Raw genomic sequence first — 23,241 nt, 5'->3', positions numbered from 1 at the left:
AGCACCCAGGGGGCAGGACCCCGAGGAGAAGAGAGCTGCGGAACCTGCTGCGCCCAGTGGGCGGCCTCGGGGATGCATGGAACCGTGGCCTGGAAGGGCAGGCGCTCCCAGAACGTCCAAGGTGCCCAGGTGACCCAGACCTGGCTGCAGCCACTGCCAGGAAAGCCGGCTCCCAACTTGGCCACCGTTGATTCGGTGCCTCGCCCACATGCGTTACCAGTGTGTCCTGTGCTGCAGCATTTCAGCAGCACCAGAGGACAGTGCTCTCGGGGCAGGGCGGTGTGAGGCGGGGCTCTGGGGGGCTGCCCGCCATTAGGGTGGTGGTGGCAGCCGCCCTCAGCCTCCTGCTAGGCCTGGGGAGCCTGGGCAGTGCCCCCGGGGACAGGCCTGATCCCTCCAGAGGTCCTGACAGATGAAGTGCGGGGTGGGCAGCAGTGAAAACCCTCTGATCACTTCTCTCCTCGCCCTCCCTCGGGAAGGAAGATGGAGAGCCCGAGTTTAAAGGCTTCAGCGTTTGCAAGATTGGGTTTATTCTGTCTAAAGGACTCCCTCGTGAATTGCCCCTCACTTCCTCTGTCCCGGTAGCAATTTTGCATTTTCCTACATTGAACACCAGAATTCCCTTTCCTGTGGGAAAATCCTTCAGGGCAAGTTGTTCTTAAGTGGAGAGTGGGCTGAGTGTTGACTTTACTTTTCTGCACGGGCCGTAGCTGAGGTGCCGGTGTGGGGGCCTCACAGTGCTCGCGGGGTGGGGGGGGGGTGCACACGCAAACTGGAGCGCACCCAACACCCAGCCCCAGTGCTGCTGTCGCTAATAATCTGGGCATCACAGCACAGCTCTCCCCTGCGCCCACGCTCACGGTCATTGCCCCACGGAGCTGGCAGGAAGGAAGCGAGACAGGCATGGAAAGCAAAAGCCAGCCGCTGCTCAGCACCTGCGCTGCTTCCCCAAACCAGCAGCGCGCGATTCCTGCTGTTTGATCCTGATAAATCTATTCACTGCAGACTATTTTCACCTCCCAGGGAATAAATCACTATCCCCTTTGCCAGGGAGTTCAGCAGGACCGCCAGGAGATTCAGGGGCGGGGGCGGGGAAGCAGATCGCACCCCCCCCCCCCGCCCCCCGCCATCATGTACAACCATGGAGGGGGCTGGGCAGGCCCATCTGCTGACTGGCTGCTTCTGCCTGGCTTCCTTCTGGTAATAAAGAGCTTTCAAAGCACTCTGAACAACCACAGTCCGCATAAAAGCCCATTTGGATCATTTGCTGGATGGTTACTTCTCGGTTATAATTAGTATTAAGAGCCACATAATGTAATTACATTACAAAGTGAAAGCGAAAGGCCTGCCTTGTGGATGTAGAGTGGCTCCGTCTGGGCTGGCCACCCACCCTCACAGCTTGCTCACCTGGAGGTCAGGGAGCTCCCTGCTGGCCAGCATCCCGCCCCGTGCTGGGTCACTCTAACAGGTAAACCTGTCTCTGTCCTCCTCTGGAACGTCCCCTTCTGGTCGTGGATTGTTCCCTGTGGAGTTACGCAGAGTAAGTCAATTCTCTCCTCTTCCTTCAGGCGCCTGCAGGAACCTCTCCTGTCTCCCCTTGGCCTCTCTGAGCTGGACATCCCCTTTCTCTGAAATCTCTTCCTTGTCTTCTTGGCTGCCTCCCTGGCCCCTTCTAGACACAGCTTTGTATATGGGATGCCCATCACTTCTGCTCTCAGCCCGTCAGCCAGAACTCGGTGGCTGGGTCCCACGTATAAGCAGGGGTGTGGGTTGGGTGGGCGTGGGTGCAGCTGGCAATGTAGTCTCTGGCTGGACATCTGCTTCCAGATTATGCGAGGCGATGACAGGTCTTTGGTGTGCCCCCCTAGCTATCTCTGCTCCACAACCTCAGACAGATTGTAGCCTGGGAGGTGTTAAATACATTTCTCTCAGACTGTGCATATGGTTATACTCTTAACCCCAACTAAAATATTAATGTGAAAACAAGTAAGGCCTTTTCACTTTATGACCCAGAAAAAGAACATAAAACTGCCCTATGAGATACTTGTTGCTAAGTAACAAATGACTCCAAAACTTAGTGGCTTAAAACAATAACAAACATTTGTTACCTAACATTTTCAGTGGGTCAGGATTTCGGAGCAGCCTGGCTGGGCAGTCTGGCCTGGGACCTCTCGTCAGGTCACAGTCAGTATGTCAGCTGGGCTGCACTCATCTGAAGGCTCGACTGGGGCTGGAGGAGTCAATTCTAAGGGGCTCACTCACATGGCTGGCAAGTTGGTGCTGGTGATTGACAGGAGATGTATTAGTGTGCTCCCACTGTCAAAACGAAGTACCACAGACTAGGGGCTTAAACAACTGAGCTGTGTTGTCTCACAGTTCTGGGGGCTGAAAGTCTGAGATCAAGATATCGACAGGGTTGATTTCTTGAGGCCTCTGTCCTTGACTGCTATATGGCTGCATTTTCCTCGTGTTGTCACATGGTCTTCCCTTTGTGTGTATCTGTGCCAAATTCCTTCTCATAAGAACCCCAGTCATATTGGATTAGGGTCCATCCTAATGATCTCATTTAACTTAATTTCCTCTTGAAACATCCTGTCTCCAAATACAGTCACATTCTGAAACTCTGGGTTAGGCCCACATATAATTTGCATATGGGGTGGGGGGCCGGGGAGCACAACTTAGGCCAGAGCAGGAGGTCTCCGTCCTTCCCACCGGGGCCTCTGCACAGGCTGCTATAGCTTCTCAAGCCCTGGCGACTGACTTCTCTCCGAGAGGACAGCCCTAAAGAGTGCAGGGTGAGGGCAGCAACGCCTTCATCACCTCACTTCAGAAGTCACACAGGTCAGCTCTGCTCCCTGCCGGAGTTAGACGTGAGCACCGAGTCTGTCTCACAACCAGGCAAGGCAAATTAGGCTCCCCTTTTTGAAGCGAGGACTGTCCGATCACTTGTGGCGCATGTAAAGCCACTGCAGGCTGCCACAGAAATATGTCCCTATCGCCTCTCTTAGGATCCAGTCCAAAGATCACTGCCTTTCCCGTGTTTCTTCCCCCGTCTCCCACTGAAAACGGATGCAGGTCTAGGGCCCATCTCACGGAGTGCATTTTTCTTAAAATTGCAGGGGCACCCCCATTAGCTCAAGTGTTTTTCTTCCTGACGATTTCTCTGCTGGGAAGGAGATGAGCATCGTCTCCGCCGTGTGGGTGAGGGAGCCTTGCTCTCCTCAGACTGGCAGCCTTGCTCGAGCTGGAGACAGTCCCTGTAGTCTTAGGGAGAAAGGATGGTCTCGGGTAATAACAGCCAACGTGACATTTTTTCTAGTTGAATCTAGTCATGCCTAAGCTTTTAGAGCAAGCCTACATGGCTGGGGTTTTTCTTCAGAGCATTCACCCTGCCATTCCGTACTGATGCTGAGACCGTGGAATTAATACATCTACGTGGTTGGGGGGGAAAAAACTATCCCAGGACATTCACAAGGAAGGCAGACCTGATTCAATTGTGTAGTTGCAACAGCTAGAAAAACAATTATTCATAAAGAAAAAAAATGCAGTAAAAGTATCAAAACTTAGCGTATGAGGTCTTAGGAATTCTGATGGCTGAACGTTCACAGCTATATACATATTCCCATGGAGATTAGCTTGTTCAAAAGAACAAACTGGAAATGTTTTTTAAAAATAGAGGTATTATGTAACTGAGACATGAATCTGAGATTCCCAAAATATATGCTCTTTCTCTGTTGGCTTCTCCACATTCTGTATTCATGAACCATCCTGGCTAATAATTGAAAACCTAGTCTTTAACAGAAATATGCAAGTTAGATTAATTTGATGATAAAGAATTGTAACATTTTGGGAAATTTCATAGTTTTATATGTTGTACCAAATAGATGAGAAGAGGAAAAAAAACCTATATGAACTTCTGGTTTCCAAAATAAACACCAGCCCTAACCGGTTTGGTTCAGTGGATAGAGCACCGGCCTGCGGACTCAAGGGTCCTGGGTTTGATTCCGGTCAAGGGCATGTGCCTTGGTTGCGGGCACATCCCCAGTGGGGAGTGTGCAGGAGGCAGCTGATCGATGTTTCTCTCTCATCGATGTTTCTAACTCTCTATCCCTCTCCCTTCCTTTCTGTAAAAAATCAATAAAATATATTTTAAAAAAAGGGGAATTAACAAAATAAACACCAAAATTTTATTGGGAGAAAAAAGTCTAAGGAAAGCCCAAACTCCAAAATCCTCCCAACAGAGATTTTAAGTGAGACGTCTATTAAATGAACCACTATACTTTGCATTTAACTCAGGGCTGGAAGACGTTCTCTAAATGTGAGTAGAAATAACATCCGACAGAAGCGTGTTTGAACCCTTTTATTGAACAGGCAATGCGTTGTGCAACGGTTAAGGACACACATGCCTCGTGGAAAAATTTAAAAATTACTGTTGGAAACGGTCTATGAGCTGATGCGCCCTGCCGTGTGCTTCCCGCCCCTTCACAGAGTGACTGTCCTCAGGAACACCGGCTGCTCTATCGCTGCTCTTGGAAGCGTCATCCTTATGTCCATAGATATCATGCCCCATCGGGAAGGAGAGGAGAGGACAGGATCCGCAGGCAAGACCCCGGCCACAGACACAAGCCGATCTCAGCTGGGGGCACAGACACACGTTCTCCAGGTCCCAGTTTTGCGTCCGCGTTTCATTGCCTTTTTCTTCCGTGTCAGAGCTCCTTTGATCAAGGGATTTCTGAAAGACTGGCATTCAGGCCTCTGGGCACGGGGCCTTGTTCCCTGAACACCTTTTCAATGGTCTTCTTGTTTTCGGGCCCTGCTGGCCAGGCCTGTGGCTGTGTGTCTGTCCTTGTTTGCCTGGCTCGTTCCTCCCCAAGCCCGCCCTCCCATAACCGGATGATAAAAATCACTCTTACGTTTCAGTGTCTTTGCCTTTAGTGGCCGGTTTTCACTAAGGGACCCGTCAAGGTGGTGGACACTTTTGGTCACACGCTGTCAACCTATTTTATAATTTGGGGCATGTCACTCCAAGCTTGAGACTTCTTTCTGGCGAGTTCCATCCAGGACGGCTGCTCCGCGCTGGCGTAGCTGGCTCTCTTCAGCTGGTGCAGGTCTCTCTCTGCCATCGCCGCAGGCTGAGCTGCTGGGATGAAGACAACACACACACACACACACACACACACACACACACACACACACAAACACACACAAGCAACGCGTTTCAATTTTCGCTCAAGCCTCTGCGTTTCTTTAAAATACGCATTGAGGTCTTAACTGTGGTCTCAAACAGGAAATCCTTAATGTGTGAAAAGGTGAAGAAGGTTTAGGCCCAGAATAACTTCTGTGCCAAAAGGACTGACAGGAGGCTCCCATGCAGTGAGGAGAGAGAAACTTCTAGAATAAAACTGCAGCCTGGGGGACTGGGTGTACAAGTGTGAATACTCTTAACACGACTGAACTGCACACTTAAAAATGGTTAGGGTGGTAAGTTTTGTGATGTGTATTTTACACAATTAAAAAGAAATCTGAAAGGTACTGATACGTGGAATGTCAGAGATGAATGTTCAGTGAAAGAAGCCAGACACCAAAGAACACGTATCTTATGACTCCAGGAATGAGAAGTGTCTAAGAAAGGTCAGTATGCAGAGGCTGAAAGTAGATTCGTGGTTGCCTGGAGTGGGGCGGGGAATGGTGAGTGCCAGCAAATGGGCACAAAGTTGCTTTTTAGGGTGAGGTCCTAAAATTGGATGGTGCTGGTTGGACAACTCAGTAAATATATACTCACCGTCAATTAGTACTCTCTGAATTGCACACTTAAAACAGGTGAGTTTTATGGCAATATCTCAATAAAAGCTATTTTAACAAATCAATGTGTCAAATAATTCAGAAAAACAAAACAAAACAAACACACACACCAAAAAACAAAACCCGTGGGGCCCACCCAGAAGCGTAGGTCAGAGTGTTTGGGACTGTTGGCAGGTTTCATACCCAAGTTCTGATGGGACAAGGAGATCCCTCTCTGCAGCCCCTCCTGGAGGCACAGCTCGGTCCCCTGCCTTCGGTCCACGGCGGGCTTCGCCGGGGTGATCAGGAAAGACTTGCTGCGGACGAAGTCGGCTTGCCTCACGGGCTCCTGTGAGGATGCAAGAAAGACACCCTGTCCGTCACCTGAGGCTCAGATGGGTCTGAGCAGAACCCCAGGCAGGAGCCGCGAGGTCTGTCAACAGGAAGCGTGCGGCCTGCGCCGTCTTGGGCTCTGCTTTGTGCACTCACTGGCGCCAGCCTTCAGAACCAGGAGCTCGGATGCTCCCGGGCACACACAGGCGTCCTGGGTTCTGCCCTGTCCCCACCCCTGGCCTCAGCCCCCCATATTGGACAGCAGGGATCCCATCAGAAAGTCAAAATGAATGGTGTTTGGAAGCAGTTTTGAGGTTCTTATGACACTTGGTCTGCTCACAGATGCCCCAAACCAGTTCGCTGGTTGGTATTTGTTTATAAATGCTGTCTGCACGCAGGGTTTCAGGCACGGGGATGATTGAGATCTGGGTTAAGATGAAGGGGAGCAGGTCCTGCTGCTGGCTCTGCCTCCTCCCCCTCCCCCTATGCGCCCCCCCTTCCCTGGCGGCTGAAACACGCTGTGGCCTTACTGTGGTGGCTATTTGGGGGACCGCGGAGGCCATAATTCCCAGCCTGCCAACAAGCACAGTTGTTTGGGGTTGAAAAAGCTGTTCTCAGTCCAGACTGCAAATGGACCCTGGGTGCAGCGCGGCAGCCCTGGCTGGGAGGAAGGGACCCTGACCTGCACTGGCATCACTGGCAGGCACTCGGGGCTGGTCCACCCCAAGCCGAGAGGCAGCTTATGACATGGCCGCCGCGTCTGCCTGAGAAGCTGTTTTAGCCCTGCTCAGCGTCTCCAGATGCTGCGTGCGTTGCCTAGGAGGCAGGGAGCCGAGAGCTGTCTCTCCCGCCTAAGTGATCCACCCGCTCCTCTGCCTCCCTAACAGCCCCGCACAGGCCCGGCCCGGGCAGCCAGCAGCCAGCACCCCAGGCCGCGGGCTCTGCGCTGACCTGGCAGGAAGCGTGGTCCTCGTGGGGCCTCCGCCCCCAGCCGGGCCAGCTGCTCCCTCCCACATCCACAGGGACAGGAAGGCTGTGCCCTCGCACCCACCTGGGCTCTCTCGGGTGCCCTGGCTGCCTTTCCTATTTCGGGCTTCAGGGTCTGGGCCCCAGGCTTGTCCTCCCGGTTGGGTGGCTGCTCGGGGGCCCCTCGCCGCTTCTGTGGGGTGATGGTGATCCAGGGCGGCCCCGACCGGCCCTCGGCTCCAGGCCCCGATGCTGCGGGAGGCAGGCCCTTCTCTGTGGGTAGAGACACAAGGTTGTCAACACTCCCGGTCCCGCTTCAGTCTCACTTTTGTGGCTCCCACACCCAGGATGCTGTGTGTGTGTGGGGGGGGGGGCGGGGGGGGCGCAGAGAGGGGAGCAGGGGGCGGTGGGAGGGGAATGACGGCTGGGAGCCCCTCTTCCCGGGGAGGACAATTCCTTTTCTTGAGGGAACTGTGCATCCTCATTTATGGGTGCACCAAAGAGGCTGTGCTTCTCTGGTCTGAGCCACAAAAACTTAAATGCAGCTGCTCCGGTACACACATCTTAGAGCCCACTTCCTCGTAAGGGACTTTTTCTGGAATGACACGGAAGTACACAAGTAGATAAGGTTTCTGGAATATAAGACCATCACTTTACACACTTCCTGATTGGTTTGGAAACTGTAGACACAGTCTTCTTCCTTTTTTTTTCTTTTAAAAATTGTAAGCATGCCCTTCCATTTGTAAAGAATGACACCCAAAACAGCCACAGCTGTCTCCCCCAATGTTCTGAGAAAAGAGAAATAGCGCCTTTAAAACCACCACTTTTTGCTGACTTTTCTTCCACATTCACAGCGATCTCTCGGTGGTACGACTGTGGGTCACCCCCCTCTTCCTTTTTAACTCTTCTGTATTTTCATATTTTCTACAACGAGAATTTATTACCTTCATTAAGAGAAAAAGGAAGCAATCTTATTTGTTTTTTTCAAGGAAACATACAGATGAAATAAGCGGCTTCTCACAGGTTCAAAAGTCCTTTCTCTCTGAAGTGCACGAGACCCAAATGTTGCCGCAGCCTGTCCCTCTGAACCTTTGCCTCCAGCACACGGAACAAAGACCGACTTCATGTCCACATGCCTGTCCGCCTCCCACGTGAGCACCTGGGTCAGCCAGGTGAGGCAGCGTCTGTCACAGCAGATGCCCCAGGGCAGGTAGCGTCACTGTTCTCCGTGCTCTGAAATATGCTGCCCCCTGCTCTGGTGTGTTCGGGAGATCACTCTATTTGTTCTCGTTTCTGCCTCCAGTTCTACCTGGTCATCAAGGTGGGATGAGGGACAGGAGCCACTGAGCGCCTGTCTCCGGCCAGCTGAGAAGGGCCTCTCTGGCCTGGGCCGCTGGGACGGCCCCTGCTCTGCTCCTGGCTGCCCCTGAGGCCTTCACGCCCCTGTCCCCTGGGAGCCCCCTCCATCTGTCTATCTCATCCCTTGTCTCTTCCTGCAGCTGCAGGCTCTTCCTGGCCACTGCCGTCTTCCCTGCTGCTTTGCATAAAGCTTGGGCCTCCCACAGCTCCAAGGAAAACGGTCTCCACTGAGGCTCGAGGCCCCTTGAAGCCCCAGCTCTCCACTCCCCTCCACCCTCAACCTGTGGCCTCTGCCCGAGTCCCTCCAGCCAATTCCTCAGCCAGCCACACCAGAGTGCTGCAAGCTGCCCACCGCTGAACCGGATGTACGGATGCCTTTCCCACCCTCCACTTGCTCACCCCCGACCTGACCACGGAACCGCTCTAGGCACCTTCCTCCTCGGGTGCTCCTGCTCTAGGCTCTTGCCCGACTCGCTCCTGAACCTGGAGATTCTTCCTCGTCCCCGCCCCCAGCCTTCATCTCTTCTTTGGTTCCACCCCTGATTTCAGCACTCAGATTGGCTTGGATGACTTTCCAGCGTATAATCTAGCCCTAGTGCCTACTCTCAGGCCCAGTCCAGCGTTTCCACTCCCCTTCTCACCCTCCCTTCCTTACAAAGCTCAGAGTCTAGTGCGGGAGACTACCCACAAGTAACCATGATGGAAACTGGAAAATGCTACAATCTATATAGTGCTGTGTAGACAGGGCCTAAGCTAGCGGGCAGCATTTGAGGATGCTGTCTGGGGCTGGGGCCTGGAGAAGGACAGCAAAGCGTCTAGGCCAGTGATGGCAAACCTATGACATGCGTGTCAGAGGTGACACGTGAACTCATTTTTTTGGTTGATTTTTCTTTGTTAAATGGCATTTAAGTATATAAAATAAATATAAAAAATATAAGTCTTGGTTTTACTATGGTTGCAAATATCAAAAAATTTCTATATGTGACACGGCACCAGAGTTAAGTTAGGGTTTTTCAAAATGCTGACACGCCGAGCTCAAAAGGTTCGCCATCACTGGCCTAGAGGCTGAGCAGAGGGGCAAGGAAGGCCACCCAGGTGGAGGGGGCAGCGGCAGAGCTGCCTGCAGGCTGGTCCGCAGGCAGGAGGCCAACTGAAAAGGGGCCCTCTGGCCTTCTCCCTGTCCACATGGGAAGCCTCCAGGGGTCAATTCAGAGTCACATCTGGAGGCTGTGTGAGGAGTACCTCTGGGGAACGAGGAGGGAGGCTGCGTCACAGTCCAGAGAGGTGACCAGGGATTGGATGCCCTGTTCCAGAACCACCCCTTCTTGTCCAACAAGGCCACGCCCAGATGGCACCTCCTCCATGCAGCCTGCTCTGGTTCCTCATCTGGACATTCTCTCCCTCTCCTAATTCTTCTGTAACTGAGACCTTTGCCCCAGTGATTGGTGCTAGACATGTCTGCTAGCTGACTTTCTACCCCACTGGTACATGCTTCTGGTCATGAGAACTTATTTAACAAATGCATGACACAGACTACACACCACGTCCTGTTATCAAGGCAGCCCATTTACGACATAATTTTACATGTTATTTATTGTCCAGACCCTGGCACACGAAAGGTAAGCTGGGTGGTTGTCTGTTTTACAGAAAGTCTACACTTCTCATTCCTGGTTATTAATCCCTCATTCATTCCCGCTATCTTCCTGGACTTGTCCTTTTTCTTCTTTCAATCTTTATTGTTGACTAGGGGCCCAGTGCACGAATTCATGCACCATGAAAGAAGCTGTGGGCTGCAAGGCTTTGGTGGGCACAGGGGCGGGCCTGAGCCCATCCTCTGTGCCCCAACCAGCCCCTCCCACTGCGGCCCCCGGTCCCCTGTTGGCTGGCAGCCCTACTCCTGCTGCCGCTGCTCCCATGCGCTGATGGCGCCGGCCTGCTCACACCTGCTGACTGCCCGATCACCCCTCAGGAGCAGGGGGAGGTGGAGAATCCCTCAGGGGCGATTGGGGCCTGCAGCTGCTGCTTGCACCCGCTGATGGCACCAAGCGACTGGGATCGGCGCCGAGCGCTTGGGACCAGCACCGGGCGCTGGCAGAGGGTGTGAGCGGCGGCTCTGGTGCTGGCTGTGGGTGTGAGCAGGGTCAACTCCAGTAGCAGGTGCGAGTGTCTGGCAGGACCGAGGCACATGAGAGCAAAGCATTTTCAGTAACCACCAGAGGCTCCCCCTGATGACAGCAACTGGCGCCTCACCTTGGTCTGGTGCCCCGCTCATCTGGCTAACCATCCCACCATGGCAACACCCACCATGTTTCACACCCTGCCATCTGCTGCTGACACCCGCCATGTTCCAGGCCCCATCCCCTGGTGGTGAGCGCACGTCATAGCAAACAGTTGTTCGGTTGTTCTGCCATTTGGTCTATTTGCATGTTAGGGTTTTATATACATAGATAGAAGATAGTATTACAGATGCCCCCCCTTTTTCTCCCCATTGCCCCCTCCACCTGGTTCCCACCCTGCCCCACCCCAGGCCTTCACCACCCTATTGTCTGAGTCCATAGTAATGCCATGCATGTAAGATCTTTGGTTAAACTCTTCCCACCCCCTGCACTCCCTTCCCTCTGAGATTGGTCAGTCTGTGTCATGTTTCCATGCCTCTGATTCAATTTTATTCATTAGATTTCTTGTTTAGTTTTTTAGATTCAATTGTTGATAGATACATATTTATTGACATTTTATTGTTCATATTCTTTATCTTTTCTTCTTCCTCATCTTCTTAAAGAATACCCTTCAACATTTCATCTAATACAGATTTGGTGGTGATGAACTTTTTTAGTTTTTTCTTGTTTGTGAAGCTCGTTATCTGACCTTCAATTCTAAATGGTAGCTTTGCTGGGTAGAGTAATCTTGGTTGTAGTCCTTGCTATTCATCACTTTGAATATTTCTTGCCACTCCCTTCTGGCCTGCATGGTTTCTGTTGAGAAATCAGCTGACAGTCAGTCGTATGGGTACTCCCTTGTAGGTAATTAACTGCTTTTCTCTTGCTGCTTTTAAGATTCTCTTTTTGTCTTTAAGCCTTGGCATTTTAATTATGATGTGTCTTGGTGTGGGCCTCTTTGGGTTCCTCTTGTTTCGGACTTTCTGTGCTTCCTGGACTTGGAAGTCTATTTCTTTTACCAGATAGGGGAAGTGTTCTGTCATTTTTTCTTCAAGTAGGTTTTCAAATATCTTACTTTCTCTCTTCTCCTTCTGGCACCCCAATAATGTGAATGCTGGTACACTTGAAGTTGTCCCAGAGGTTCCTTACACTAGCTTCATATTTTTGGATTATTTTTTCTTTTTGCTCTTCTAATTGAGTGTTTTTTGCTTCCTCATATTCAAATCATTGATTTGATTCTTGGAATCCTCTTCTCTACTGTTCAAACTCTGTAAATTCTTCTTTTTTTCAGTTAGTGTATGCTTAATTTTTGACTGGTCCTTTTTCATGTCTTTGACATTCTCACCAAGATTCTTAAAAGTCTCACTAAGTCCCCTGAAGTTCTCATTAAGATCCTTGAGCAACCTTATAATCATTGGTTTAAACTCTGTATCTAGTAGTTTGTTTACTTCTATTTCTTTCATTTGTAACACGTTTCTTTCTCTGCATTTTGGCAGCTTCCTTGTGTTTGTTTCTATGTATTAGGTAGAGCTACTATGTCTCCTGGAATTGGTAGAGAGAACTTGTGAATTAGGTGTCGTGTAGGGCTCAGTGGCTCAGTGTCCCATCACCTAAGCTGGGCACTCTAGGTGCACCCCTGTGTGGGCTGTGTGCACAGTCTTATTGTAGTTGAGCCTTGATTGCTGTTGGCATCACTGGGAGGAATTGACCTCCAGGCCAATTGGATATAAGGACCAGCTGTGTCCAAAATGGAAGAGCTGCTGTGCAGGAGACACCCCTATGGACAGGACTTGTTTCAGTGGGGGTTTGGTGCTCACTGAGTCAGCTTCTTGAGTGTGTCGCTTGTGGATGTGCGGAGTTGTAATCTGGAATGGTCTGAAGCTGTTCCCTGGGTCCACTGGCTCTGGTGCCTCCCAGGAGATGCAAAGTCAGCCACTGCCTTGGAGTACTTGGCAGGAGCTACAGAGATTTCTGCAGATGGCTGCTACTTGTACTAGTATTGGGCTAGGAAGTGCCCATGCAAGGCCCAGCTGTGAAGCAAGGCAGGCTGGTGTTAGTGGTGGGTCTTGGGCCTCTTATTGATAGGTGTGGGGCATACTGATGCCAGCGCTGCTTGTTTGAGAGATTTTAGCAAAGTCTGAAGTCTGCGCCAGGACAGGCCATTCATGTGGAAAACCAACTGCAAGCAGTTCAGGTGGGGCTGCAAATTGGATGGTGCGAGGTCTTAGGGAATCACCAGGGCAGAGCGAACAGTGTGGGCCATGCTGATGGAAACTCAGATATGGCTGCCAGTCATCTCTACAACAAGATCCCAGCACAGGAATAATGACCCTTGTGGGCACCTTTGTTTGGGAGAAAGTTGCCCCTGAGTTCCTGCCTTGATGCCAGACAGTCTAATTCCTCTTTTTATGTCCCTGGATTCCTCCCAAAAGCTGCCGCCTGGTACTGGAGCTCAGAGGGAGTGGGACAGTGTAAATTCGTGCACGGGCCGTTTAAGAGGAACACCTGGGACTCCAGCAGCCTCTATGTCACTCAGCCTCAATCCCTGCTGGTTTTCACAGCTCCAAGTTATGGGGACTTCTCTTCCCAGCTCTGAAACCCTGAGCTGGGGGTCCCTGCTTCTCATGGAAGGCCTTGGAGATATTCCTCCCGATTGAAAGAATGCCACACGTGGGTGTCGGACCAGCCTGTGCCATGCCTCCACCTCCCCTACCAGTCTCAGTGTGCTGTGTTCTTCACTTCTCTAGTTGCAGGGCTTCCACTCGGCCAGATCTGAGGCAGGTCTGAATGATGGTTGTTCTGTTTTAGTTGTAATTTTGATGTTTTGATGTGGCAGTGGGAGGCGGTGAGTACAGGCATTTACCTACACTGCCATCTTGGTTCTACTGGACTTTTCTTAAAAGGCTTAATTCACTTCTCCAACCTCTTCTTTACTCTCAGTGAAGTCGCTGGTTGTACCCTCTGCTCCCGCGTGGTCCAGGGTGTGGGGCCGTGCCGTCCTCTCAGCTGCGCCAGCACGTTACCTCAGTCAGCAAAATATTCTGAGTAATTTGGTCAAGACAAAGTGTATCTGGACAGAAAATTTTCATCCGGGTTTTAATCCACAGGCAGAATGGCAGCTGTGAAACACCAAGGCAGCCCAGCATCGCGGGGGGCTCTGGCTGCCTCTCCAGGCGCCGTGCGTGCAGCGTGAGGCACTGGACATGTCACTCTTACTCGAGGGCACAGGACATAGCCTTGGTGAGGTCCTACGCCATGCCATCGGATTCCCCTCTTTGAGCCAAAAAGAGTGCTTAACACTCCCTAGGGAGAGTTCTACGGAACAGGGCACACACAGTGCTCCTGGGATGGCGCTGGGGGGAGGCCCGAGGATGAGGCTGCAGCCAAGGTGGGCCCAGGCTGGGACTGTGCTCAAGGCCCACCTCTCACACCTGAGGCAAAGCCTATTCTCTCTTCCCAGTTTGCTGCTGGGAACTGCAGTCTTGTCAACAAGCACTAGGTCCATCCTGAAAGGCTGGCTGTTTTCTCCCCTGCCACCAGGACTGCGCTGGCGGATTTACCGCAAGCAGAGAGGGCCACTGGCTGCACTGCCTGTAGGCGAGTGTGAGCCCATATGTCTGGGCCCATGGGCAGACCCACAGAGGGAGTCAGTGCCACGGCTGGGCCAGGCTGTGCCCGTGTGAGATAAGGCTCCCTGCGATGGCTGTGTCGCCAAGTGCTGGAGCGGGCACACGGCCAAGATCTTTCACCAACCATTTCTCTCTCTCTTGGTTCCCCTTCTTTTCCGGAGGGGTGTTCTTTCCTTGTATTCTGTACTCTGCTGTCTCACTTCCTCCTTGTCAGGAATGCAACTGGGCCAGAGCCGATGCCCCCCAGACCCTTTCACAGGGTCTGTCAAAGGCCAGCCTCATGGGGAGATGGTACAGGTGGTGGGCAGCGTCCACACACCAGGAAGAAGGGAGAAAACCCACAATGGCTCCCAACCATGACTCAGAAAGGCCTGAGATTCCACTCGGAGCCTCAGGTAACCTCCAGGTAAGTCCCTGTCCCAACTGGGCACAGACAGAGCATCTGGTGACAAGCCATTCTGCTTAGTGGCCACTGTAGCCCCACACCCTGCACCTGGCACAGAGCAGGGACAAGGGTTGTGGGGTGTGTGAGGGCAGGAGAAAGGAAGGAAGTAGACATAGGTAATGTGCAAGATAAGGCGAGTTCAGGGGCCAGAGGCCTTACACTCTGACAGCTCCACAGCAGGAACACTCAGGGTCAAGGTTACACCATAAAACAGCTTCTGAGATCAAGCATGTTCAAAGTGTCAGTAATTCCTGATAACATAGGGGCGGCACCAGGTTACATAAGAGGAGTTGCAAACACTTCGTTTACCTCTTTCCGCCTCAACACACAATCCTAACAGAGTCATTTGTATTCAGGAAGACCTAAAATGAGCCGTTCAGAGAGCCCTCACGCTAAGCCATTTCTGGATATGCAACCACTCCTCTGTGAGAGATGTCTCTTAACATGTAATTCTGACTTACTGATTGGTGGTGGCTTTTTTGGTGTTTCGTTTTTTTGGAACCTATTCAAATTCAGCCTTAAGGTGCTGTTTCTTTCATTCACAAAACTCCCATAATGACAGGAGGAGGGACTGAGGGTGGGATGCTAACGGTGGTCTGCACCCCACATGGCGGGCAGGACCCAGCTGTGGGTCTGCAAGCTGGGAGCTGTCGAGAACACCGGCTCCTGAGAGCGCGGCATGAGCGGCGCCGTAGAAACTACCACGGTTTCTTGCCCTTTGGCTAAGAAAATAAAGTAAAAAAAAAAAAAAGAAAGAAATTTTGCCTTTTGTGACAGCATGAGGGACCTGGAGAGTATTAGGCTAAGTGAAATAGCCAGTCAGAGAAAGACAAGTACCATATGACCTCACTTATATGTGAAACCTAATGAACAAATAAACTGATGAACAAAAGAGAAACAGAGGCTTAAAGGCATGGAACAGAGGGGGGAGCAATTGGGGTCTGGATGAAAGAAGGTGAAGAGATTAAGCAAAAAAACCCCAAAAACCCTATATATATAAAACTCATAAACACAGACAACAGGGTGGTGACAGGGTGATAGCCAGAGGGAAAGGGGGGACAGGGTAGGTGCAGGTGGGCAAAGAGGGGGAAAATGGGGACAGAAAGAGACTTTGCTTGGGGCGGTGGGCGCACGATGCAGCGTGCAGATGATGTTTTATTGATTTGTACTTTTGAAACCTGTATGGTTTTGTGAACCAAAGTCACCCCAATAAATTCAATTAAAAAGAAAAAAATGAAAATTGATACTCTGCCCTAAGCTAACACAGCAGGGTGGCAGGATTCTTGAGCCCCTAAAAACTTGGTATAGGCTGAAGCAGTAATTTTTAAGAATTTTTTTCCTTTCATAAAATGTCTTCCTTGTTTATAAAAGTCTCATGCACACTGTACAAACTCAGGGGGCCGCTGGACATGTAGAGGAGAAGTTCCCCGTGAGTCGACCGGCAGAGCTGTGCAGTCGGCCACACTCCTCCCGACCAGTTTCTGCTGTGTGTCATCTTCACACCCCTGCGACAGCTCCCCCCCTCGACCCCCCACCCTCCGAAACAGCCTCCGCGCAAGGAGAGGTGCAAGTCTGCCCTCGAGGATTTCTGGTCTAAAGTGGGTGCCTCACCCCCACTTGTCGCAACGAGCCGAAGCCAGAGCAGTGGCTCCGGGCGTCTAGGTCATCTTCCTGGTTCAGCCTGGCTGCCAGGTCCTCTGCCCGGGCTCAACCTGAAGCAACGCGGTGCGTGTGCAGGCACTAAGGGGATCGCTGGGGTGGGGGTGGGGGGGCCTCACCCATGCCAAGTGTTCTGTCTGACTTCCTGTTTGAAAGTTGAGTTTTTAAAGCATGTATTGACCTGTTGTCAGTCTCGGCTTACACAGACAGCTCCTGATCGATACACGCTGGCAGCCGCCCCTTGCGGGCCCTGTCCGGAGCCTGGCTGTGTGCCCACCACGGGCAGCTGCAGCGCTCGTACGCACCTATCTCAACACCCTGCTCAGCGAGGGCTTTTCCCAGAGCAAGCTCCCGTTCGTAACGATGCGCACGGGGCTGTGTCCTAGTTTCACCTGTACCACCATTCCTTCCGTTACCAATTCAACAAACGCAGCCGGGTCTCCTTGCTTGTGAATCCCACACCTGAGCATGTTCCTACTTGCTAAGATGTACTTGAAACCCCAAATCAATACTCATGACCCGCCATGGGCATCTGCAGACACATGCACAGCAGCACGGTCACCACGGACCAGCTGGTGGACATGTGGTCAGAGGCTGCAGGAACCTCACCCTGCCTCTCCCGGGAGCAATGGCTCAGCAGCGGCTCATTCTGATGTTACAGAGCATAAGGACTGCAGGTAACGAGAACCGGCTGTGCCTGGTGAGTGCCCCCGGGCCCAGGCCCATGGTGCACGCGGAGACCATGGAGGGAAGGACCTTCCTATCTAACACATCTCTCCAGTGCACCACGCACGCTCTCCTGCAAGAGCGACCACGGATGGAGCGGTCCGTGGCCCAGAAATGAGTTCCAGAGCTGCCAGAGGGGGGCTGGGCGGGGCCTCTGGCTACTGCCTCACTGTCTCCTGGATGGTGTGTTCAGTGTGTGAAGATCCACTCAGATGCACACACATGGTCTGTGCCCTTCTGTGTGTATCATTCTTCAATAAAAAGTTAAAACAAAACACACACACACACCCTAAGACAGTCAGGACTCACTCTGGGCATGGATAGCGACCAGGAGAGGAGTCTAGGGTTGGTGCGGGCCTCCGCTGTAGGAATTCATGTGAGTCTTTTCCCAAACGGGGGCCTGAGGTCTGCTTGGTTTGTTTGTTGTTACAGCACCAACTCTGTCCACACAGAGAAATGAGCAAATTTGCACCATGGAGCTGTTTCCATACTGTGCATAGGTGAGGCTGCTGCCCAGGGGGTGGGGGGAATGGCTCTCCTAAGGACGTCCTCCCTCCGTGGCAGGCCCTTTCCATCCTCTTCATTCTCCTTGCCCTCAAATGCACCTGGGTCCTGGGCCCACCTGCCTTTCCTACTGCTGCTCCCCCGCCCACCTGGTCTCCCCTTCCTGCCATTCTGTGATGGCTCCCCCTGGATCCATTTCCTCCCCCATATAAGACCCCAGAATCAGCAGGGCAGGCAGCCCCCCTCTCTGGTCACAGACTCACTTCACAGCCTCAAGAGCGATCCCTCGTCTCAGCCATCAGCACGCGGCCTCCAGGGCCAAGTGTCCTATCCCCTTTCCCTACCCCAAGTCAGAAGGCCCTGCCGCGACCTCCTCACCCGGCTCCTCTGAAACCGCCTTCCCGACCCACACTTCTCCTCTCTCACAGCCTGCAAATGCACGTCAGGAAAAGGACACCGCTGTTGCTTTAACTGTTCCTGAAAGAGTGTTTATGTCATAACAGGTGAGGCCCAGACCGTGCCCTTCTTCCCCGTATCACCGACACTGTGAGGCATCGCACTGCTCACCCGCACAGGGTGCCTTCAGGCAAAGGACGCTGATAACATCAGCACGTCATGGTTTTCTAACTGATCCTGGCTCGGGGAGGCCACTGCGTCAGAGGTGTCCCCGCCAGCGTCCAGGCGCCTGAGAACGCAGCACGTTCACCGGACGGCGGACAGTGCTTGTCCCTGGGTGGGGTTGGTGCAGGACTCCACGGTAGGGATTTATGGGATCTTTTCCTAAAAGAGGACCTGGGGTCTCCCTTGTTTGTTGGTTGTTACAGTACCGACTCTCACTGTTTCAGGGCTCTGTTTCTTTGTGAATTTGTGAAAAAACACTTCAGAAAGAGAAATCAACGCGTGTGTCACGTCTGGATGTGGACGTGTGGGCTGGTCCCACGCAGGCATGTTTCGGGTTCCCCAGGGTCAGATGCTCTGACCGTTGCTTGACTACAAAAGTGGAGCCCAGCCCTCAGGGGAGCCAGGCTGGCAGGCATCCCAGGGCTGTCCAGCCCAAGGCCCGCATGTCATGGTGGAGCCTGGGAGCCAGCGATGGGCTCCAGGGCAGGGAGTTGAGGCTGAGGAGCCTGGACTGAAAGTGCACGTGTTCAGCCACCACTGTGCGCAATGCACGCAGCTCAGAGCTGGGGGAGGGGGGAGGGCAGTGCCCGCATCCTCTGAGAGCAGGCAGCTGGCCTCCACTTCCCGCCAGGTGATACAACGGATCTTCTAAGTATCTGGGATGGAAAGGCACTGGTATCCTATATAATAAAAGGTTAATATGCAAATCGACCGAACAGCGCAACGACCAGTCACTATGATGCGCACTGACCACCAGGGGGCAGATGCTCAATGCAGGAGCTGCCCCCTGGTGGTCAATGAGCTCCCACAGGGGGAGCGCTGCTCAGCCAGAAGCCGGGCTCATGGCTGGCGAGTGCAGCGGTGGTGGCGGGAGCCTCTCCCATCTCAGAAGCAGCACTAAGGATGTCCGACTGCCTTTAGTCAGACTTCCCCCGAGGGCTTCCCGACTGTGAGAGGGTGCAGGCTGGCTGAGGGACCCCCGAGTGTATGAATTTTGTGCACCAGGCCTCTAATTGGAATATAATTGTGAGCTACAGCAGAGGAAGGAGGAAAAGCAGTGACGCTACTGTATTACATGGCGCCCTCTTACAATTCAAACTGTACACAGCTTCTGCCTTGGCTTCCTGGCGGGCCTGCAGGAATAGCCGGACCCCACAAGAGCTGTCTCAGTGGCCGTTGGAGAGTAAGTCGTGAGCTCGAGGTGGCGCCCATCCACAGCGGGTTTCCCTTCCTTCATTGCACCTGGCCCTCCCCGACTCCCGGATGGACAGGGACATTCCTCTGACCAAAGGCAAGCGAACAGCTGAGGCGTACTTGGCCTTGGTGTTCAGAGCAGCGTCACGTGTGCAATGAGCCTCACACGTCTGTAATGCCAGGGTGTTTCCAATCCCCATTTCAGAGACAGGAATGGAGTCTCTGAAGGACAGGACTTGTTCAGGGTCACTCGGCCAACACGTAACGATGGGGCATCGGAACACAGGCTTTCTGATTTCCAGTCTCCATGCACCTCATATTAAGGGGTACGACCACATACCATCTCATATTAAGGGGTACGACCCCCAACTTTCCTATACACCGTTCCCTCCCCATTATCACCCATCACTGAGTGGCGAACAATTGTCAGTCAACCTCAGCACTGCTGAGCTTTGGGGCTGGATAATTCTCTGCTGCGGGGGGCTGTCCCGTGCACGGTGGTATGTTTAACTGCTGCCACTGGATGCTGGCAGCACCTCCCTCGCCCCAGCCGAGAACCACCCTGGCACAGCCCACAGTGAGAGGCGGCCACAGGGGGCCTATGGTCCCCACAGCTCTCCCCTTTGTGAAGTAAGACTGTTGTTGGAGAGTAAACTGTAGAGCATTTGCTATGACCCTTGGTACGTGGTAAGTGCTAAGTAAACATCAGCTGCTCTGTCATTAGCTATCCACTTACGGCCCGTATGTAAGTCGTGGGCAAATCCACTGCAGACCTGAGCTGTGGGAAGCAGATGTGTGAGACGGACACAGGTGTGCTGTGGGGAGCGAGGAGCCTTGTGTGGTTTGAGGAGCACAGAAAAGGTGGGGGGTCGTTGCAGAGTGTTGACCACACTCGCTCAGGAAGGGACTGTGAAGGGAAGGACAGGCTAAAAGGAAGGATAGGTGTGAACAAAGTTGGTTTTCTTCAAGAATTCAAGACATATGAATATATTCTTAGCATGATAGCAAAAATATCCAGCCCCCTTGTATTCTATTCAAGTGAATCTAAGTACATTGAAATAAAGGTTGTTAAGTGAGTCTCTGAGTTCATTTTCTCCAAAAAATGTCCCTGATATCCAAAGGTAAGATGGGCTTCTACCCTCACTCCCTTGTGACGCACGCCCCCCCTCCCCGCCCCTCCTTGGGAACCAGGTCCTGTGCTTTCCGACTGCCGCTGGGCCAGTGCCGAGCCATGCACATGGTAGGAGCACACGAAGTATTTGCCGAATGAATGAAGCATGATCCAGAGAGGCCGCGCGTCAAGGAAAAGAGGCCAGAGCCTGATTGCGTCATTGTCACCAGGCTGGGCCGGGTGGAATGAGCTGGATTGGAGGCTGGGGCTGGTTATCAAATGAGGCCCCAGCTACCGTCCCAAGTATCTGCCATGTGACCACAACGCTACAGAAAATTACATGCACACACGCGCGCACACATGCACACACGCACACACACATGCACACACGCGCAGAAAGATTAGAAGGAACGTCCAACAGGTCTCACACCTACAGAGTGGACTCACAGGTGACTGCTTTTTCTCTAGGCGTTCTGTACTTTATCAGTTTTCTACACGAGAGCCTCCAACTGCTTTCTTCTCATTCTAATCCTGTAATTTAGACTCTGGCTGGACAAGCCTGACGGGAGGAGGTGTGTCCTGCACACCTGGACGAGTCTGATGCCCCCGGCCATTCGCCTGCCCTGCCTGTCAGCAGACGGATGGGTGCCCTGCGGTGGATGCGCACCAGCGCGCCCGGGGCTGGCCGCACCCTCCCGGAGGTGGCCCTGCGAGGCCTGGCCCGCTTGGCAAGCCGGGCTCCTGGGCTTATTGCAACAAAATCGAACTCTCCCAGCTTCCCTGGCGGCAGTGTCTCCAGGCCTTCGAGGAAGGAAGACGGAGTGTGGAGCGGCGAGGACGGCTGGCAGGAGTGCTGGGGAAAGGCAGCTGCAGTCCCCGAGGCAGAGCGGGCACCGTCCGGACCCTCCATGCCTGACCTCATGATCTGTGCCTGGAGGGGGGACAGGAAGACGGAACCCACCGGGCCTCGGGGAAGGGCCCACCACCAAGATAAGCAACAGCAGCAATTAGGACTTTCTGAGGAATACTGTGATTAAAACTTGCATGATCTGCACGTTTTAGATAGACTGAATTGCCTTCAGCCGCTGTCACGTGGGAGCGATGAGGCTGACGGCGAAGTAACAATGAGCGAAACCACCAGCGGACCCAGGGTCTGCAAGCGTCAGAGGCTGCTTCGCTGAGATCCTGCTCGGCTCTGCATGGGGCAGGCCTGCGCCCCCAGGCCCCGGGGGTCCCAGGCAGCAGCCACCGCCTCTCCTAGCACTTTCCCCTCAAATCCCATCCCCTTGGGAGGGTCAGTTCCCGAAAGAGTGTGGGTAATTCTGTCCCTCCTGTCTTTGCAAGGAAATGAGACTCACCACAGTGCCCCCTCACCCAGTTTCTTCCACCCTGGAATGCATCCCAACGGGTTATTTCTGTGCTCAGAGACTATTAATACACACAGACTGTCAAGACAATTCTCTTCTGCGACTGAAGCGAAGCCATTAGTAAATAAATACAATATTGTATTTTATAAATCAAAGAAAAAAGCCCAACGCAGGCGCTTGGCAATGAGGGAAGCCTCTCTCTGGCAGGGGCGGAGGAAGCCAGGATCATCAGTGAGCCGAGCACCGCCCCGTGAAGTGTCGCTCTCAGCGCGAGCCGGGGCGTCCTGCGTCTAAGGGCCCTTCTCAGCAAGCCCTGGAGGGACATTTTCAGTTCCAGGTCAAGAAGGGGGACGGTGCTGAGGTCAGGGTTTTACCCGGAAGACCAAGCCCCCTCCTGCCTCCGTTTCAGCCGGAGGCGCTGGGTCACTCTACAGCAGCTTCCGTGCCCTCGCTGGGACCTGGCCCAGGGTAGCTCAGCTACGGCCTCCCCGAAGCTCCCCCCGGGACCGTCCTAAAAAATCACGGTGGAGCCAGGGGCCAGGGCGAGGGAGGCATTTTCCTGGCTCTTCTCCCTGGACCGTCTGCATCCTGGGGTGTCCCCTTAGGACCGGGAGGCACTGTACACTGCGTCCCGCTAACTTGCGAAGAGGGGGCAGAAAAGACGAGAACCTCGCATCTGTCGGGTTCTGTGTGTGAGCTCATTTCTTCCGCCTGAGTGTGCCCTCATCTTGCTCACAGGATGTGAGGTCCCTAGAGAACAGCTGGGCTCTGCTGCCTTTTGTCCCACAAGGCAGTGCTTTAGTGGAGCCTGGACTTAGAGTAGCCACTTAAAATATCCTGGAAGGTTTTTATTTTTTTAAATAAAATTTGCCATGAAAAATCTCTCCCAGGGCCCTCGTCACACGGGTCAGGACTGGCCTGTGGCGCTTCCTTGCTGGCACCGTGATTTGCATCAAGGAAAGAAACGGCCAGTGGCGGGCTCTCTCTCCCGCTCCACGGCGGCGACCCGTGTCCAGCAGATGGCCCGCTCTGTCTGAAACACTACGCGTAAACAGTGACAAACGTCACCGACGGGAAACCCATCGTCTGTCTCTTGTGTAGAGGACGGTTGCTGTAGACTGTTCGGGCACTCCGCCCAATCTTAACACCGCTCCCTTTGGGACAGGGAGCCCGCGCCCACTGCTGCGGGGCTCACACTGGACAGAGGTGTGACTGCAATAAAGGGGGTGCGTCCTGCACGGCACCCGGGCCGTGAGCCCAATGATTAGACGGAGGAACCACTTTCTTGGGGTGAAGGTCAGGACACTAAGTGACTGAGGGGCCAGATGCTTCCTTTAAGCCAAGAAGAACGTAGGTGCTGCCAGCCCAGGGCCTCCGCCAAGAGCACGGG

The 23,241-nt window shown here is 53.1% G+C and overlaps 1 protein-coding gene across 5 annotated transcripts in view; it reads right to left on the bottom strand.

Annotated features, from left to right (window-relative positions):
- Nucleotides 1-4,262: 4,262 nt before the first annotated feature.
- Nucleotides 4,263-23,241, bottom strand: part of CRACDL (CRACD like) — a 110,697-nt gene continuing 91,718 nt past the window's right edge. For 2 of the 5 annotated variants that reach the window (XM_059659002.1, XM_059659001.1), the window contains exons 8-10: nucleotides 7,166-7,353; nucleotides 5,986-6,130; nucleotides 4,269-5,140 (exon numbers count right to left, since the gene is read on the bottom strand). In XM_059659002.1, coding sequence (XP_059514985.1) covers nucleotides 4,998-5,140; nucleotides 5,986-6,130; nucleotides 7,166-7,353 — 476 coding nt within the window. In that variant the 3' untranslated portion in view covers nucleotides 4,269-4,997. Of the gene's footprint in view, nucleotides 5,141-5,985; nucleotides 6,131-7,165; nucleotides 7,354-23,241 lie in introns of all 5 variants that reach the window. The other 3 variants (XM_059659004.1, XM_059659000.1, XM_059659003.1) reach the window with 3 other exon arrangements.

Source organism: Myotis daubentonii, chromosome 12 (genome assembly GCF_963259705.1).
Source record: "Myotis daubentonii chromosome 12, mMyoDau2.1, whole genome shotgun sequence".
Classification (NCBI taxonomy): domain Eukaryota; kingdom Metazoa; phylum Chordata; class Mammalia; order Chiroptera; family Vespertilionidae; genus Myotis; species Myotis daubentonii.
This window is presented reverse-complemented; position numbering and strand designations above follow the sequence as displayed.